Source organism: Pongo abelii, chromosome X (assembly GCF_028885655.2).
Source record: "Pongo abelii isolate AG06213 chromosome X, NHGRI_mPonAbe1-v2.0_pri, whole genome shotgun sequence".
Classification (NCBI taxonomy): Eukaryota; Metazoa; Chordata; class Mammalia; order Primates; family Hominidae; genus Pongo; species Pongo abelii.
The window spans coordinates 140,995,956-141,012,052 of record NC_072008.2 but is presented as its reverse complement, the minus strand read 5'-3'; the positions used below and the strand labels follow the sequence as shown (position 1 = coordinate 141,012,052).

Below are 16,097 nucleotides of genomic sequence, written 5' to 3'. Positions count from 1 at the left end.
TTATATAAACATCACTGGGCCCCTGTCCGATTTTTTTTTTTTTTTTTTTTTTTTGAGACAGGGTGTGGCTCTGTCACCCAGACTGGAGTGCAGTGGTGCGATCTTGGCTCACTACCACCTCCACCTCTCTGGCTCAAACCATCCTCCCACGTCAGCCTCTTGAGTAGCTGGGACTACAGACACGTACCACCATGCCCAGCTAATTTTAGTATTTTTATTAGTGACAGGGTTTTGCCATGTTGCTCAGGCTGGTCTTGAACTGCTGAGCTCAAACAATCCGCCCACCTCAGCCTCCCAAAGTGCTGGGATTTCAGGTGTAAGCCACCGTGCCCAGCCTTCAATTTTTAAGTTTTGAAAATTAATCACATATTTATTGTTTAATTTTTATCTTAACTATGACATTCCACAGATTTGCTCATGAAAAGTTTCACGGTGTGAAGAAGCTCTGGGCTACATGAAGACTATTGGCCATTTTTATTTTTATGTTTTTTTTAATTTATTCATTTGAGACAGAGTCTCGCTCTGTTGCCCAGGCTGGAATGCAATGGAGTGATCTTGGCTCACTGCAACCTCTGCCTCCTGGGTTCACGCGATTCTCCTGCCTCAGCCTCCCAAGTAGCTGTGATTACAGGTGCCCGCAACCATGCCTGGCTAATATTTTGTGTTTTTAGCAGAGATGGGGTTTCCCCATGTTGGCCAGGCTGGTCTCTAACTCCTGACCTTAGGTGATCCGCCTGCCTTGGCCTCCCAAAGTGCTGGGGATTACAGGTGTGAGCCACCCCGCCCAGCCCATTTTTAGTTTTAAAGCATTTCCATATGGCCTGTGGTCTGTTTGGAAACAAGACATTTACAAAGTCAAGGAAATCATAGTTTGTGTGATCACCCAGGAACCTTGTAGGATATACAGATACTACTGAAGAAAGATAGGAAGGCACTTATTTTAACTCAGAGTCCACCTGACACTCTTAGCACTGCCCCCCAAATTTCATTCTAAATGCAATAAATTCATTTTAATGTCTTAATTTTTAATCGAAGCAAAAGCAATACATGTGTATAGTTTTTAAAAATCAAACAGTAAAAAAAGGACATATAATGAAAAGTAATAGAACTGTCCCTCCTTCTCAACTCTTGCTTCCCCAAATCAGAAACACAAACTTTTACACGTGCTTGTTTAGAGATTATACCCCTATTTTTCAATAACATGCCTTTATTACTATTTCTTGACTTGATGACATGAGGCATTTTCTGCTGACTTCCTGCCGCCCCCCTCAGCTCTCCTTCCCCCTGAATATAGTCATATCACTAATTTTTAACTCTTCTGTTGGCTACCTGGTTCAATGAATAGCAAAGTGGAATGCTCTGATTGGATTTTCTCATCACCGACTCCAGAGTCTTGATCCATGTGCCAATATTCAAACAGATTCCCTTTCTCACACTTTTGGCAACTGTTCAAAACCATGCCACATTTGAGGTTGCTTCATATGTGAAACATGAGTTTATTGCACAGTTTTTAATGTTTTTCCCTGTAGTTTCTTTCTGTCATTTTTTTTTCCTTTGGGTTGAAGAAATGTATGCCTTCCAGAACATGTTATTAATGTCCTCCAGCTTATTATTCAATCCATCTATTGCTTAGAATTCATTCCATCCAATTGGGTCTATTCACTTCGATTCTAATTGGGGAGATTTGCCTGCTGTCTGAGCCATTCTTGTTCAGTTTATCTTTCCTTAAGTTTTTAGTTACCTTTCCCCGTTTTTTTTTTTTTTTTCTTATTGCATTCTGTGCCCATTGTCATTTCCTAAAGTTCGTGCTGTTTTCTGTTTTACGGATGCAAAAACTTCTCAGATATTTTTAAGGATTTTCAAATTTTTAAGCTGTATTCTGTTCCTTCAAATATTTCCTTGAGAGTCAATTTTTCATTCTATCTTAGACGATTTTGGTTATATTTCAGGCTTTCCACAAATGCTGGGTTTTTTTTTTCTTTTTTTTTGCCACCCATTTATACTAAAAGATGAGGCAATGGAAAGAATGAGTGGCAAGTCTGCATGCACGAGCGGAGTTGGTCGCTTTGCTCTAGGGTGGGTGAGCAAGTGGGTGGAAGTCAGCCATCCTGACGAGGAGCCCCCAAATGCCACAAAGCTAGTGGCTCTAAATATATACCTGCAGGTGGATGTTGAGAATCACCGAGGCCAGAATATAGAAGTAAAAGAAGTTTTTGCGCAGCCGCCAGGCCAGGTCGAAGAAGGTGAGCAGCGTGCGTGTGAGCGTCTTGCAGAAGGCGCCGTAGGAGCCGCGGGTCCCCTGCGAGCGCGACAGCCGCACCGCCAGGCCAGACAGGGCCGCCGCCGCCATGGACCTGATGCCGCCTCCCACATAGTGCCCAGAGCCCAAGGCCTCCATCAGGCTCCGCTGACTCACCGACCGTGGGACAGAGAGATGGACGCGGGAAAATACGGGCGGGAGGCCTCCTGGGCGGCTGCTGATCCGAGCTGCGCTGCAAGGCGGAAGCCCTCCTTTCCCGGCAGGGCTCTGGCCCCAGCGGTCACTGGCGCCCTGCCAGGTTCCGCCCCGCCCCACGGGGTCCGCGTGGCCTAGAGTCAGTTTAGCCTGACTGTCCTGGCCCGGGCCCCAGAACCCCAGGAGGGGCAGGGCACGTGCTGACGTGGGAGACCTAGCTTCCTAACCCAGGCTGTCTTTTCTTTAAAATTATGTTTAATTTTTAAGTTTTTTTCAGTTTTTTAAGTTTTAACAAAAGCAACACAAAACTTGCTCAAAACGATATAAAATGTCCTTCATAAGCATGATCTTGAGCAACTCAGAAGCACAAACCCATTTCCTGTTGTCTCATCCCTTTAGGAAGGTTTTTCAATCCTCAACTCTGAGCTAGTACAAATATACAAAACCCGCAACTTTTCTGGACATTAAAATGTGTGCATTCTGCTTGAATAATTCAAGCAATACTTCTGTTTTTGCGATAGATCTTTCGTATTCTTCTGATTGGAAAAGTCATTCAATCAAGTTTTTAGAAATTTTCAAAGCAGAAATATGTAAAACAATAGAAAGCAAATTCCCAGCATAGCTTTACTTTCCCCTCCTACCCTTGCCATGAACTACTATTACGTTTGCTGCATCTACTTCCCGACTTTATGTATTGATATATTGCTCTTACCTTTTCAAGAATGTACATCTACCTCACTCTCTGATGACTGAATAGTGGTCTATATATATGTTGACTAATAGTGCTCAATACTTTATTTAACCAGATCCCTATTGATGGACATTCTGAATGTTTCTAGTTTTTCATATGTCAAAAATTGTTTCAGTGAACATCACTGTACATATGAATTTATAAGTGGCAAAACAGTAGGAATAATATGACCCCATCTTTATTTATGAAAACAATTACATATACATATACATTTAGTGTTCAAAGCCAAAACGTTTTACTAATACATGTGATTGATCAAAAAAGTTTAGAGATCAGGGCTCTATGTTACCTTGAGTGTTAACAATCTTAATTTTTTTTATTACCAATATGATAGGCAGTACATTTCATTATTCTTCTAATTTGTATTCATTTAATTGTCAGTGCAGTTGAGCAACTTTTCTAAATTTCTGAAGTTTTCAATATTGTTTTTCTGATGGCTTGTAAAACATTAAACATCATATTTATTATGAGAAAAGTAAAATTCCTAGGCTCATAACCCCCTAGAGAGAAAGACTACTAACTAATTTGTATATGTTTTTATCAATTGTTTGCATATATTTATAAGCACAAACATGTATACGCACATAGATATATTTACAAATCGTAAAACAAAAATGGAATCAGATAAACATATGCAGTCCGGGCGCTCACGCCTGTAATCCTAGCACTTTGGGAGGTTGAGGCAGGCGGATCACCTGAGGTCAGGAGTTCAAGGCCAGCCTGGCCAGCATGGTGAAGCCCTGTCTCTACTAAAAATACAAAAATTAGCTGGGTGTGGTGGCACTCACCTGTGGTCCCATCTACTCAGGAGGCTGACGCAGGAGAATCGCTTGAACCCAGGAGTGGAGGTTGCAGTGAACCGAGATCGTGCCACTGCACTACAGCCTGGGTAACAGAGCTAGACTCCGTCTCAAAAACAAACAAACAAACAAAAACCAAATAAAACCAAACAAACAAAACAACATATGCCCCCACCTTTGCTTTTAAACATAATGATATGTCTTGCATATGTTCCCATGTTGATACTTTATTGGCTGTGTGTTATTCCTTATGGATGGCCAATAATTAACTGAACTGTTGATGGATTTTTGGATGGTTTCAGATTTTTTGCAATCATAAGCAATGCTGAGATTAATATTTTGCATGCACATCATTGCACACCTTTCTGATATTTTCCAGGGATACGTTCATAGAAGTGGAATTCTTAGGTCAAAGGGTTTTCATGTAAGGATTTTGATACATATTGTCAAACTGCCTTCCACTAGCTTGTACTGATATATACATGAACATACCGTCAGCGGTTCCTAACAATTGGCATTCACATTCTTTTAATCAGTTGACATTCTGATAGGTGAAAAGGGTATCTCACTGTTGTTTTAATTTGCACATTTTGATTACTAGCAAGGTTGCTCCATTTTAGCCAATGTCTCATTAACAAGGCAAGTCACAGAGCAGATTCAAGAGAAAAGAAATAGATCCACATATTAACAGTTCATTTTTATGTGTATATAGCATTGCACATCTGTATGAAAGGAACCACTCTGTCAAGTTTTGCCGTCTTACCAGGCACAGTGGTGCTTATCTGTAGTCCCAGCTACTTGGGAGGCTGAGGTGAGAGAATTGCTTGAGCCCAGGAGTTTGAGACAAGCTTGGGCAACATAGCAAGACCCCCATCTCTAAAAATAAATAAGTAAATTAATTTTTTTTAAGTTTTGCAGTCTTAATTTTAATAGCTATTTCCAATTCCTACATAAAAAGTTGTTCCAGGCTGGGCGTGGTAGCTCACACCTGTAATCCCAGCACTCAGGAGGCAGAGACAGGAGGATCGCTGGAGCCTTAGGAGTTTGAGAACAGCCTGGGTAACATAACGAGACCCTATCTCTACAAAAAAAGTAAAAAATTAGCTGGACACGGTGGCACAGATCTGTAGTCCCAGCTTCTCAGGAGGCTGAGGTGAGAGGATTGCTTGAGCCTGAGAGGCTGAGGCTGCAGTGAGGCGTGATTGTGCCACTGCACCCCAGGCTGGGCAATAGAGCAAGACCTTGTCTCAAAAAAATTAAATTAAATTAAAAAGTTATAACAATTCCCACTCCCTCAGGCAATTTACTAAGCTGTTCATTTCTGCACACCCTCGCCCACATTATTATGTATTATTTTAATATCATAATGTAAAATAAAATAATCTTTCTAATTATTATTATTATTATTATTTGAGATGGAGTCTCGCTATGTCGCCCAGGCTGGAGTGCAGTGGTGCAATCTTGGCTCACTGCAAGCTCTGCCTCCCAGGTTCAAGTGATTCTCCTGCCTCAGCCTCCCAAGTAGCTGAGATTACAGGCATGTGCCACCACACCCGGCTAATTTTTGTATTTTTAGTACAGACGGGGTTTCACTATATTGTGCAGACTCGTCTCAAACTCCTGACCTCAGGTGATCTGCCCACCTTGGCCTCCCAAAGTGCTGGGATTACAGACATGAGCCACCACGCCCGGCCCTAGTTATTTTGAATTTACCTATATTTGATTACTGTTGTGGATTAATATTATGCTTATTGGTCATTTGTAGTGGCGTCAAAAGGAAGGAGAGCCAGATGGGTGGGATGACTGGTGGCTAGGCAGAAGGCTTACAACTAGGCTGTGGTAACCCCAGGGGCGGTGGCTCTGAAAGCAAGGAAGAGGGCTAGGCAGCCTTCTCCTCGCCTTTTCATATCTCCCTGCCCCTCAGATTGCCTAGGCCTTGGCCCCTTGGCTCATTTCTATATTAAAATGTTTGCCTAGGCCGGGCACCGTGGCTCACGCCTGTAATCCCAGCACTTTGGGAGGCCGAGGCGGGTGGATCAGGAGGTCAGGAGATCGAGACCATCCTGGCTAACATGGTGAAACCCCGTCTGTACTAAAAATACAAAAAAATTAGCCGGGCATGGTGGTGGGCACCTGTAGTCCCAGCTACTCGGGAGGCTGAGGCAGGAGAATGGTGTGAACCTAGGATGCGGAGCTTGCAGAGAGCCGAGATCAAACCACTGCACTCCAGCCTGGGTGACAGAGCAAGACTCCGTCTCAAAAAAAAAAAAAAAAAAAAAAAAGAAAAGTTTGCCTAAGGCAGACAGAACAGCACAAGCAGCCTAAAATTGATAAAATCCCAACCAGAGCCCTGGGAGAGACACAGAGTGGTCAAAATGGCCTAAAGTAATGCATTAAGCAAAGGAAATGCACCCTTCTCTCTCATGCTACACACCAAATATCAAACAGTAGAATTAGGCCAAAGTTCTTGTCTTTGGAAAATTATACAAGTCATCTTTTGCTCGTCTTTCTCACGGTAAAGTGCATATACCTTGATTCTTTTGTCTGAACCACTCACTCAATATATATGGGAAGAGGCCAGGCATGGTGGTTCACGCCTGTAATCCCAGCACTTTGGGAGGCCAATACAGGAGGGTTGCGTGAGCTCAGGAGTCCAGAACCAGTTTGGGCAACATAGGGAGACTTTGTCTCTATTTAAAAAAAAAAAAAAAAAGAAATCCACCACTGGTGGTGGCACATGCTTGTAGTAGTCCCAGCTACTCAAGAGACTGAGGCGGGAGGATTGCTTGAGCTTGGGAGATCAAGGCTGCAGTGAGCTATGATCTCACCACTGCACTCCAGGCTCGGCAACAGAGCAAGCTTCTCTCTCTCTCTCTCTCTGTCTATATATATATATATATATATATATATAATATACACACACACATATATACATATATGTGTATATATACATATATGTGTATATATACATATATGTGTATATACACACATATAATATATGTGTATATACACACATATAATATATGTGTATATACACACATACATATATGTATATATACACGCATATACATATATGTATATATACACACACATATATATGTTATTTACACATGCTTATGTATGTATGTACATATATACATACATATACATGTACATATAGGAAGAATATAGTACATATACATATAATTTTTTGCACTGCTACCATTGATCTATAGATAGCAGATTAAAATGTAATCTGAGGTTGTGGTGCAAGATACTCAATTGAACACAGGTATTTACCTTCCCAAAACAAATAGAAACAATTATAAAGAAGTATAAATTCATTCATAAAAGCAGTGGAGAGGGTGAGGATGGCAGAGCAAAGACTTTGATAGCTTCCTGAAATGAATGCTGAGTGGATCAAACTGAAAAATAAATCAGAGTATAGTGCACCAATGATTCTCAGGAAAAGGCTGCAGCATAGGTGGAAGCAATTTTCATGGAAGAAGCACCCCCTGCTCTCCAGGTACAGAGAGTGGAAGTGGGAGGATCACGTAAAATGAGATGATTATTTGAAGAACTATTTGGATCTATTTCTTTTCTCTTGAATCTGCTGCATGACTTGCTTTGGTCAATGGGACATTGGCTAAAATGGTGCACGCAAAAGCTGGAAAAGTGCTTTTGCATTGGGTCTTGCTAGTCTTGGAAACCTGCTGCCATCATGCAAACAAACCAGATGTTGAGAGATACATGCTCCAACCATCCCTTTTGGCCCAACTCATGGCCAACCAATCGCTAGAAGTAGTGTCACTGAAACCGACAGCAGCAGACATATGAGTGAGTTCAGCTGATGCAAGCAGAAGAATAGCCCAGCTGAGCCCAGCCCAAATTGTCAATCCCCAACAATTGTTGACTAAATAAATGGTGGTTGTGTAAGCTTTTGGTGGTTTGTTTCACAGCAAAAACTAACTGATAACCATGTCCCAGAATAGAGCTACTGAATGACAATCAAAATGGTTTGACCCTCAGTGATCTCTCATGGCAATTAATTAATCATAGGAACCCTAGGACTGATATACAGACTTGATCTGCTTAACCAAAGGAATTTTGGCAAACAGAAAGTTGGGTCACCATGATAGAGTGTCACAGCTTCTCAGTTCATATATCCAGATTCCCTAGAATAAAAGGGAGACTGAGTACCTTGAGGAAGGATGCTATGGCAACATTGCAATTATGTACTATAAATATTCCCAGCTATCCCCAGAAGAGGTCTGCAGCAATTTACCAAGGTAAATGTTCAAATACACACACTCTTCGGGGATTATGGGACAATAGCTCTGAGCTGTCACTAATCCTGGGAACTCAGAACAACACTGTTGCCCACAGTCAGAGTGAGGGCCTGTGAAGATCAAATGATAATTGGAGTTTTGGCCCTAAATTCAACTCATGGTGGGCTCAGTGGGTCTATAAATCCACTCTGGTGATTTCCCCAGTTGCTGGATTTACAGTTGTAATCAATAAAACTAGCAACTGGCAAAACAGCTCAGTTGGCTTCCTGACCTGCAGAGTGAGAATTTTTATGATAGGAAGGGCCAGGTGGAAGCCTGGAACTTACTCTCCCTTCCAATTATAGCAGTGATAGCAAACACATACATAGCACTTATTACATGCCAGACACTCTTTTAAGCACTTTCCATGTTAACATATTATTCCTCAAAACAGCACTACAAGGTAGGTACTATGATTGTACACATTTTACAGAAAAGGAAATTAAGGCATTAAAAGCTTAAGTAACTTGCCCGAGGTCACTACTTAGTAATTGGTAGAACTGGAATGTAAACCAGAAACTAGTTTCAGAGTTCATGCTCTCAACCACTGTACTACACTGTCAAAATAGTAAACCAAAATCAATATTACATGCAAAGGAAACTGACAGAAATTAGGGCCATCATCAAAACTCAAAAAATTAAGGAGTAGTGATCCCTATTACACTCCTTTTTGATGGACCTGTTCGACTAGAGAAGAATACAGAGGAAGCTTAAATTAGAAGTGGTATATATGGATTGGCCTTGAACGGGTTGTGGAGGCACAACAAAGGTACCTAAGCAGTGGCTCACACTACCAGTGTGTTCATACCTGCCACACTGCCTTCTCTTTCGCAACCCACACTTACGGTTTCATGGGGACTGCTTTGGGCTGAGTTGTGTCCCTGCCAGATTCATATGTTGAAGCCCTAACCCCCAGAATCACAGAATGCGACTGTATTTGGAGATAGGGTTTTTAAAGAAGTAACTAAGGTTAAATGAGGTCATTAGGGTGGACCCTAATCCAACATCACTGATGTTCTTCTAAGAAGAAGGGATTAGGACACAAATACACACATAGGGAATACCATGTCAAGACACATGGAGAAGACAGCCACCAATAAGCCCAAGAATAGAGGCCTTCAGAAGTGACTCAGTCCATTCCTGCCACTATGACAAAATACCTTAGACTGGGTAATTTAAAAATAATAGAAATTTATTTCTCACAGTTCTGGAGCCTGGGAAGTCCAAGATCAAGTTGACAGCAAGTTTGTTGTCTAGTAAGGGCCTGGTCTCTGCTTCCAAGATGGCACCTCAAACACTGTTTCCTCACATGGCAAAAGGGACAGAAGCGCAAAAGGGCCTAGCTAGTTCCCTCAGCCCTTTCACAAGGCACTGATCCCATCCATGACAGCAGAGCTCTCGTGGCCTAATCACCTCCTAAAGGCCTTACCTCTTAATACTCTTGCATTGGGGATTAAGTTTCAACATGAATTCTGGAGGGAACACAAACATTCAAATTGTAGCAAAAAGAAACCAATTCAGCTGACACCTTGATCTTGAACTTCGAGCCTCCAGAACTGTAAGGAAATACATTTCTGTTGTTTAAGTCACCTGTTTGTGGTACTTTGTTACGGCAGCCCTAGAAAACTAATACAGGGACCTCTCTATAACCAGCTATTTGAAGAGCAGAACATTTAAACCTATTTTAGCACATTTCTGCATGACCTAAGGGCACCAGCCAGAGCACATTGTTGTAGATCACAGCCCCACACAGGGGTAGCCCAGAAGGTCACTGAAGAAGAAGAGTCTTTTCTGAGAACATAATTTCAAGTGGTATATCTGGTTGTTCACTTTGCTTGGAAGGAGAAGTGGCCTAAGGTATGGCTCTACACCATATGGTTCAGGGACTTGGAATAAACAAAATTTATAGTATTGGTAACAAGGAGGTTTTGGGGAAGTGGTATGTGGTTGGACCTCTACTAATGGTAAATACATTTGTGTTCCATATAAGTGCCCAACAGAGGGCATCAACTGTGATGGAGGGTCTCAATAACTATATGAACAAGATTACTTGCATTAGAATGTCAACCTCTTTCCCCAACTATCTTGAAGCTTACTCAAGGGGCCAATGTACAAAATGCCCATGGCTGCAGAAATGAAGGCTCTACATGGGCTCAATTGCATGGGCTTCCCCTCACCACGGCTGGTCATAAAAGTTGTGTGTCCGATCCCAACTTCCCAGCAGCAGAGGCCAATACTGAACCCCCAATATATACCACTTCCTTGTGTGGGAGGGCGAGGGGACTACAACCAGCCATCTTGTGGCAGGCTGTTCATAAGATAATAACTTATGGGGCTGCTCTGCCTAAGGAGTAGCCATTCTTTATTCTTTTACTTTCTTAATAAATTTGCTTTCAGTTTGCTCTAAAACAAAAGATAATAACTTATGGGACTTTGGGTATCCTTTTTGGGGGAGAAGTCAGGTTTGATTTGTTTTGGTTCCCTTCCATTGTGCAGGGGACTGCAGTATCAATTTGCTTTCCTTGACTGCAACACTTCAACCAGCAACACTTTCATGGGCGTATTCACAATTATGATATCTCATACCATACTGCTTATGAATAAAGAACTCATTTTATAGCAATAGGAGGTAAGAAAGGCCTAAACAGAATTCACACTAGTTGTACCTTATTCTTCATCATCTAGAATGGTACATTGCCTATTTAACATCCGTTTTCAAATATTTTCTTCCTGTCCCCTTGATTTTGTCCTCTGCTGATTTAGAGATCTGATTAAGGACGGATAACATCTACCAGTAGAAAAAACAATCATTCCATTGGATTGGATGTTAAGACTTCAACCTAGTTATTTTGAGCTATTTATGTCTGGACCAACAGGCAAAATATAGGTTTGATCGATGTGTTTGATCCTGGTCATCAAGGGGTTAATTGGTTGGTCTTACATAGGGCAGGCAGGTAAAACTATGAGACTCTGGAAGTCCTCCAAATACTGTCATGTTCAATGGTAAATGTTAATAAAAGATAAGAGCCCTTGAGACCACCAAGGGCTCAAGCCTGTCAGTAATGAAGCTTTATCTCAGCCCACCAGGCAAAGAGAATAAGATAGCTAAGAAACTGGAAGAAGGCAAGGGAAAATGGAATTGGTAGTTGAAGAAAGAAGTTACATAACTACCAGCTATGGCCTTGTGACTACTTTCAGAAACAAGGTGGAAGTAGCTGTTCATATTTTTTTTTCCTTATTGTGTCTGCGTGTGTGTGTGCATGTGTGTGTGTGTGTGTGTAGGGCATTTTCTTCACCCTGCCACTTTACATAAGATACTTTGATTGATGGTAGCTAAACTTCATAATCCAGTCTATAAATTACAGAGTATCAATACAAGATTTTGATGACCTAACGAGGAATAAACATTGTTCAACAATCCTGAATTTAGAGCTGGATTTAATAACTTATGAGACTTATGAGACTTTGGGCATCTTTTGGAGAGAAGTTGAGTATGATGTGTCTTCTACAAGGCATAGTTGAACTATGTTAGGTGGCAGCATGTTATTATTGCTGTTGTTGTTATTTAATTATAAGTATGGAAAAAGAGTGTATCGGTACCTATGGTTATTTAAATGTAATCTGTTGCTAAAAATGTGTTGGATATCAAATTGTTTGGATAGCAGTGGCCTATATTTCATTAATTTAAATGGGAAAAAATAATAATGTATTCACAGCTTATCCAAACCAATTTTCCCAAATGTCATTAAAACACTCTTTAAAAGAAATCATAGATGACACAAACAAATGGGAACATATCCCTTGCTCATGGATGGGAAGAATCAATATTGTGAAAATGACCATACTGCCCAGAGCAATCTACAGATTCAATGCAATTTCCATGAAAATACCATCATCATTCTTCACATAACTAGAAAAAACAATCCTAAAATTTATATGGAACCAAAAAGGAGCCTGCGTAGCCAAAGCAATACTAAGCAAAACAAATAAATCTGGAGACATCACATTACCCGACTTCAAATTATAGTACAAGGCTGTAATTATCAAAACAATACTGATATAAAAATAGGGATGTAGACCAATGGAACAGAATAGAGAACCCAAAAATAAAGCCAATTACTTCAGCCAACTGATCTTTGACAAAGTATACAAAAACATAAATTGGGGAAAGGGCACCCTATTAAATAAATGATGCTGGGAAACTCGCTAGCCATATGTAGAAGAATGAAACTGGTTCCCCATCTCTCACTTTATACAAAAATCAACTCAAGATAGATCAAATACTGAAATCTAAGACCTGAAACCATAAAACTGTTAGAAGATAACATCAGAAAAACTCTTCTGAACATTGGCTTAGGGAAAGAATTCATGACTAAGACCCCAAAAGCAAATGCAACAAAAACAAAAATAAATACATGGGACCTAATTAAACTAAAAAGCTTCTGCACAACAAAAGAAATAATCAACAGAGCAGACAGACAATCCACAGAGTGGGAAAAAATATTCACAAACTATGCATCTGAAGAAGGGCTAGTACTCAGAATCTATAAGGTACCCAAGCAAATCAGCAAGAAAAAAACAATCCCAACAAAAAGTGGGCAAATGACATGAATAGACATTTCTCAAAAGAAGATACCCAAACAGCCAACAAACATATGAAAATATGCTCAACATCACTAATCATCAGGGAAATGCAAATTAAAACCACAAAGAGATACCACCTTACTCCTGCAAGAATGGCCACAATTAAAAAGTCCAAAAGCAATAGATGTTGGCATGGATGTGGGGGAAAAGGGACCACTTTTACACTGCTGGTGGGATATAAACTAGTACAGCCACTGTGGAAAACAGTATGGAGATTTCTTAAAGAACTAAAAATAAAACTACCATTCAATCCAGCAATCCCACTACTGGATATCTACCCAAAGGAAAAGAGTAATTCTATGAAAAAGACACATACACTCGTATGTTTATAGCAGCACAATTTGCAATTGCAAAGATATGGAACCAACCTATGTGCCCATCAACCAACAAGTACATAAAGAAAATGTGGTATAATACACCATGGAATACTACTCAGCCATAAAAGGGAATGAAATAATGTCTTTTTCAGCAGCTTGGATGGAGTCGGAGGTCATTCGTCTAAGTGTGGTAACTCAGGAATAGAAAACAAAATATCATATGTTCTCGCTTATAAGTGGGAGCTAAGCTATCAGGACACAATGAGAATGATATAATGAGGCCAGGCACGATGGCTCACGCCTGTAATCCTAGCACTTTGGGAGGCCAAGGCGAGTGGATCACCTGAAGTCAGGAGTTCAAGACCAGCCTGGCCAACATGGTAAAACCCCGTCTCTACTAAAAATACAAAAATTAGCCAGGCATGGTGGCGGGTGCCTGTAATCCCAGCTACTCGGGAGGCTGAGGCAGGAGAGTCCCTTGAACCCGGGAGGTGGAGGTTGCAGTGAGCCGAGATCGTACCACTGCACTCCAGCCTGGGCGATACAGCGAGACTCCATCTCAAAAAAATTAAAAAATTAAAAAATTAAAAAAGATCAAAATCATATCAAGTGCCATTTCTGACCGCAATGATATGAAACTAGAAATAAGTAACAGGAGGAAAATTCACAAATGTGTGGAAATTAAACAACATGCTCTTGAGCAGCCAGTGGGTCAAAGAAAAATCAAAAAGGAAATGTAAAAATATCTTGAGACAAATGGAAACACAGCATACAAAAACATATGGGATGCAGCAAAAGCAGTTCTAAGAAGGAAGCATATAGCAACAAACACCTACATCAAAAAAGAAGAAACATCTCAAACTACCTAATGTTACACCTCAAGGAACTAGGAAAAAGAACAAACTAAACCCAAAGTTAGCAGAAGGAAGGGAGTAATAAAAATAAGAACAGAGATAAATCAAATAGAGAATAATAAAGCTATAGAAAAATTAATAAAACTAATTTTTGAAAAAATAAAATTGACAAACCTTTACCTAGACTAAGAAAGAAAAGAGAAGACACACAAATAAATGAAATCAGAAATGAAAGTGAAGACGTGACAATGGATGCCTCAGAATTTTTTTTAAAAAGTATCATAAGGGACTATTTTGAACAACTATATGCCAACAAATTGGATAATCTAGAGGAAATGGATGAATTCCTAGAAACATACAACTTACCAAAATTAACTTAGGGAGAAATAGAAAGCCTGAACAGACCAGTAACAAATAAAGGGACTGAAGTGGCTATTAAAACATCCCAACAAAGAAAAACCCAGGAACAGATCGGCTGAATTCTACAAGGCATTCAAAGGAGAATTAATATCAATCCCTTTAAAAACTTTTCCAAAAAAAAGAACTAGGATGGAATACTTCCAAATTTATTTTATGAGGCCAGTATCATCCTGGTACCAAAGCCAGACAAAGACACAACAAGAAAAGAAAACTACAAGCCAGTATTTCCAATGAAAATTGATGCAAAAAACCTCAATAAAATACTAGTAAACCCAATTCAACAACACATCAAAAAGATTACACATCTCGTTATTTAATACTTAATAAACTCACTAGTTTATATGTTTGCGTACAGTATGTAATACTATACACAGTGTGGAATATGAATTACACTCTCATTCCACACTGTAGCAAATACATTCTGTAATGGAAATATGCCATCAAGTTTTATGTCTGCATTTTAATTTGTTTCACTTTTTAAATTATCATGTATATAATGTCATAGTAATCACACAGTATGGTATTAAAGAAGAGATAAACAAACATATCAATGGAACAGAATAATGAGTCCAGAAATAGACCTGCACTTATATGGCTAATTGGTTTTTTACAAAGATGGAAAAGGAATTGAATGGAGAAGGATAGCCTTTCAACAGATGTGTTGCTATAACTGGAACATCAATAGGCAAAAAGAAAAAGAAACATTGAACTTGAACCTTGACCTAAAATAACACTTTATTTAAAAATTAATCCAAACTGGATTATACATCTAAATGTGAGACATAAAGCTATAAAACTCTAAGAAGAAAACACAGGCAAAAAGAAATCTTTGGGACCTGGGATTACGCAAAGGATTATTAGGTACGACACAAAAGCACAATCCATAAAAGAATTGATAAATTTAACTTTATCACAATTAAAAACTTGTGCTCTTAAAAGACATTGTTAAGAAAATGAAAAGACAAGATATTGTAGAGAATTATACAGGGCATGAGATTTTCCCCTACTTATCAGTTAACCTGTTACTGTTTTGTGGATACTGGCAAAAGACATGGGACTCCTGAGTCAGAGACAAATGGCCTTATTACTTATGGCAAAAGCAGTAGCCAGGGCATCAGCATGATGCACATACTGGCTACCCATGTTCCCACTGGTTATCTGTGCTCCCCAAGTCTCACGTTGGTGAAACAAATGACCTATCACGGATAGGGACACAGAGTGGGCTACATAATAGGGGATGAACAGTGAGCTTGGGGAATTCATTACTGTTACAGCAAGTGGAAACAAACCCTCTCTGTCTGAGGGAAGACATCATCTCATTCCTCAAGGCTGTTTCCAGTAATTCAAATACAATCCTGTGAAATGGCCAGGTAGAGAGTGTCTGGGGTCTTCCAGTCTTGTCATAATCAGCAAAAATATGTGCAAGTATACCCACAGCCCATGGTGGGTTGACTCTCTCAACAAGCCACCCATCAGCCCAACACATTCTTGGCCAAATATGGAATTATACATGCATATGTCACTCTGATTAATCTGACCAACAGAATCT

The 16,097-nt window shown here is 40.1% G+C and overlaps 1 protein-coding gene across 1 annotated transcript; it reads right to left on the bottom strand.

Moving 5' to 3' along the window:
* Nucleotides 1-1,004: 1,004 nt before the first annotated feature.
* Nucleotides 1,005-15,691, bottom strand: SMIM10 (small integral membrane protein 10). Its single transcript, XM_054544195.2, has 2 exons — nucleotides 15,637-15,691; nucleotides 1,005-2,589 (listed from the first exon to the last, which is right to left on the bottom strand). The coding sequence occupies exons 1-2, from the start codon at nucleotides 15,689-15,691 to the stop codon at nucleotides 2,147-2,149; spliced, it is 498 nt and encodes a 165-aa protein (XP_054400170.1). The 3' UTR covers nucleotides 1,005-2,146.
* Between the last annotated feature and the right edge of the window lie 406 nt (nucleotides 15,692-16,097).

Coding starts and splice junctions, on each gene's coding strand:
- SMIM10 (XM_054544195.2), bottom strand. CDS start 15,691: ATGGGTAGCCAGTATGTGCATCATGCTGATGCCCTGGCTACTGCTTTT. Junction 2,590..15,636: donor GGCTACTGCTTTTGCCATAA/GTAATAAGGCCA, acceptor AACTGACTCTAG/GCCACGCGGACCCCGTGGGG.